At 39.1% G+C, this 2,622-nt stretch overlaps 1 protein-coding gene across 1 annotated transcript; it reads right to left on the bottom strand.

Moving 5' to 3' along the window:
- Positions 1-724: 724 nt before the first annotated feature.
- Positions 725-1,889, bottom strand: LOC147511267 (uncharacterized). Its single transcript, XM_086598413.1, has 5 exons — positions 1,565-1,889; positions 1,311-1,386; positions 1,134-1,224; positions 844-1,050; positions 725-802 (listed from the first exon to the last, which is right to left on the bottom strand). Exons 1-5 carry the CDS (start codon positions 1,887-1,889, stop codon positions 725-727), a joined length of 777 nt encoding a protein of 258 aa, XP_086454539.1.
- Positions 1,890-2,622: the final 733 nt, after the last annotated feature.

Raw genomic sequence — 2,622 nt, 5'->3', positions numbered from 1 at the left:
ACAACTGATCATAGCAACATAGTAATCACTAAGATATCATAACAACATAGTAATCCTGACAACTGATCATAGCAACATACTAATCACTAAACAGATCATAGCAACATAGTAATCATGTCTTGACAACGGAAAGCAAATTCCAACAAAAAACACGTTGAAAGCATTGTTTTGGGCAAAAATACAAAAGCCACAAAACACACATACAACACAGCAACTAACACAAAATAAGCACCATCACAAAAAATAAGACTATTTCCCTTTCTTTGCTCTCTTTGCTGGTCTCTCATTAACTGAGCATGAGGCTTGGCTTGATATTACCTTTTTCAATTGAAGTACTTTTCCATTCTTTGTACCTTCTCTTGTTGTTGTGGCTGTATGGGAGGCATAGCAGGTATCACCAATGGAGGTCTGACATTTGAAGTCTGTTGTGCTGGAGGTTCTGACTGAGATGGTTGTGGTTGAGATGGTTGTGGATCGATCAAGCTAGAATAGGCAAATGAGGCCTCAGTTGCATTATTAGAAGCACACATTCCTTTTCTCCTGCCACTTCCCCCTCTGTTGCCCCTTCCTCCTCTTCCTCCTCTGCTGCCCCTACTTCATCTTCCTCTACTAATAGTTTCAGTGGGAGCCTCTCCTCCATTAACCTCCTCCTCTTCCTCCTCCATCTTCGGTTCCTCCCTCCCTTCTTCAAAGAAATTTTGAGCTTCAGTTGCCTCTCCTCTACCTATGCTGCCCCTGCCCCTGCCTCTGCCTCTCTTATTGGTGGAGCAACTTGAGCTCCATCTTCAGGGTTGATTGGTGCCTGCAAGAATGGATTTGGAAGTGGTCTTTTTCTTGGCCTACACCTTCCTTCCTCTTGTCCCTCTTCCCTCTAACAACATTACCACCCACTTCACCTCCTTGACACCCTCTTTTATTATGGCCAAGTACACCACATCTAGAACACTTAACTGAGTTCTCATTTTCATTTGCACCCCTTCTCCTGTTAACTCTAGGCCTTCCAGGTTGTCTATGCTTAACTGGAGGATAAACATAATCTGCAGCTACAGGCTGCATCAATTAAACAAAACACATGTCAATACGCAATCAATAAACTAGAAATTAAAAGAATTGAAAATTGGAATAAGAATTACCTTTGGCCAATCATCCTCGTGAACCATTGGAGTTATGTGCTGACTATGTGCATTTCTATATGCTCTAATAGTGAAAAAAGGACTGCAGAATCTAAAAACAAGTACAACAACAAATTGCAATAAATAATATAATTTAACACAACAAATTGCAATAGAACATATCAAATTTAAACTTACTGTGTCCAAGTGTCTCTCCTTAGCTTAATAATACCCACAAAGATGAATGCAAGGAATTCCACACACTTGCCATTCTCTGCATGTACAACTTAATTGTACCAAATCAACAGTCCACTAATGTCCAGACTTATGTGTCACACAGAACTTATCCTCATTTGAACCAGCAACTTCATAATCACCAATTTCATTCTTTCTTTTTGCTAAGATATCTTTCACCCTTGGTACTAGATCATTCTCATTCCAAATCTACAAACTTCCCTTTCTATCATAGATCAACTTCATTTGTAACATCACTATCTTGGAAACCATCTTCACAATAGGCTTGTCTCTAGCATCTAATATAAAACTATTCCATGATTCAGAGAAGTTATTAGAGAGGTGGTCAGCCTTACATTCAGTGTCAAAGTGTGACCTTGCCCACAACCTAGGCTCCTCAGTCATCAAGTAGTCTTTGGCATCACTACATCTTTTCTCAAGCAACTCCATATTTTTATTAAAGTCAGCTTTCCCAAATGCTTTTGCTGCGTTCCATGCTTCCACTTCAAGACTCTTAAACCTTGTCTTCATGTTCTGCACCATGTGTCTAAAACAATATCTTTGATTGTAATCGAAAACACCGTGGGCAATTGCATTACCTAAACCTTTTTGTCTATCGAAATTATAGTTAGTCTAGATGGATGTAAGTTCAAGGATGGTGCCATAATATCTAGAAATTCAGTCCAATTCTCGTGTTTTTCAAATACAAATAAAGAAACCTAGTGGAAACAATCCATTATTTCCATCTAATGCTAGAAATGCATGACATACACCCCATGTTTCCCCTTTAAAAAACATCCATCAAGACCTATTAAAGGCCTACACCCACTGACAAACCCATCTAAACATGATTTGAAAGCAATACAAACCCATTCAAAACTCATGTAGTTAGCATTTCTAGAGAATTTAGCAATAGAACACTGGGTTGGAGTTGAGAATATGCAAACAAAGCCGATGAACCTTTGCATAAGACTCATCATAACTTCCATGAATCATTTCCATTGCTAAGTTCCCGCATTCCAAGCTTGCCAATACTTAATCTTAACTTGATATCCGCTCCAAATGATTTTCCCGATGTCGGGGTTTGTAGCTCTTGAAATGAAGTCTCATGTCTTTCTCAATATCTTTTGCTATCCAAGCTGCATTTGCCATAGGGTTTCTATCTTTTTCTGTCAATTTGCACAAGTGTGAACATCATTCAACCTTCTTAATCTGAATGTACTCCTCTTAGTCATGCACCCGCAATAAGCCCTCCATTTACAACCTTCCTCCTTAC

Source organism: Coptis chinensis, chromosome 3, assembly GCF_015680905.1.
Source record: "Coptis chinensis isolate HL-2020 chromosome 3, ASM1568090v1, whole genome shotgun sequence".
In the NCBI taxonomy this organism is placed as follows: Eukaryota; Viridiplantae; Streptophyta; class Magnoliopsida; order Ranunculales; family Ranunculaceae; genus Coptis; species Coptis chinensis.
This window is presented reverse-complemented; position numbering and strand designations above follow the sequence as displayed.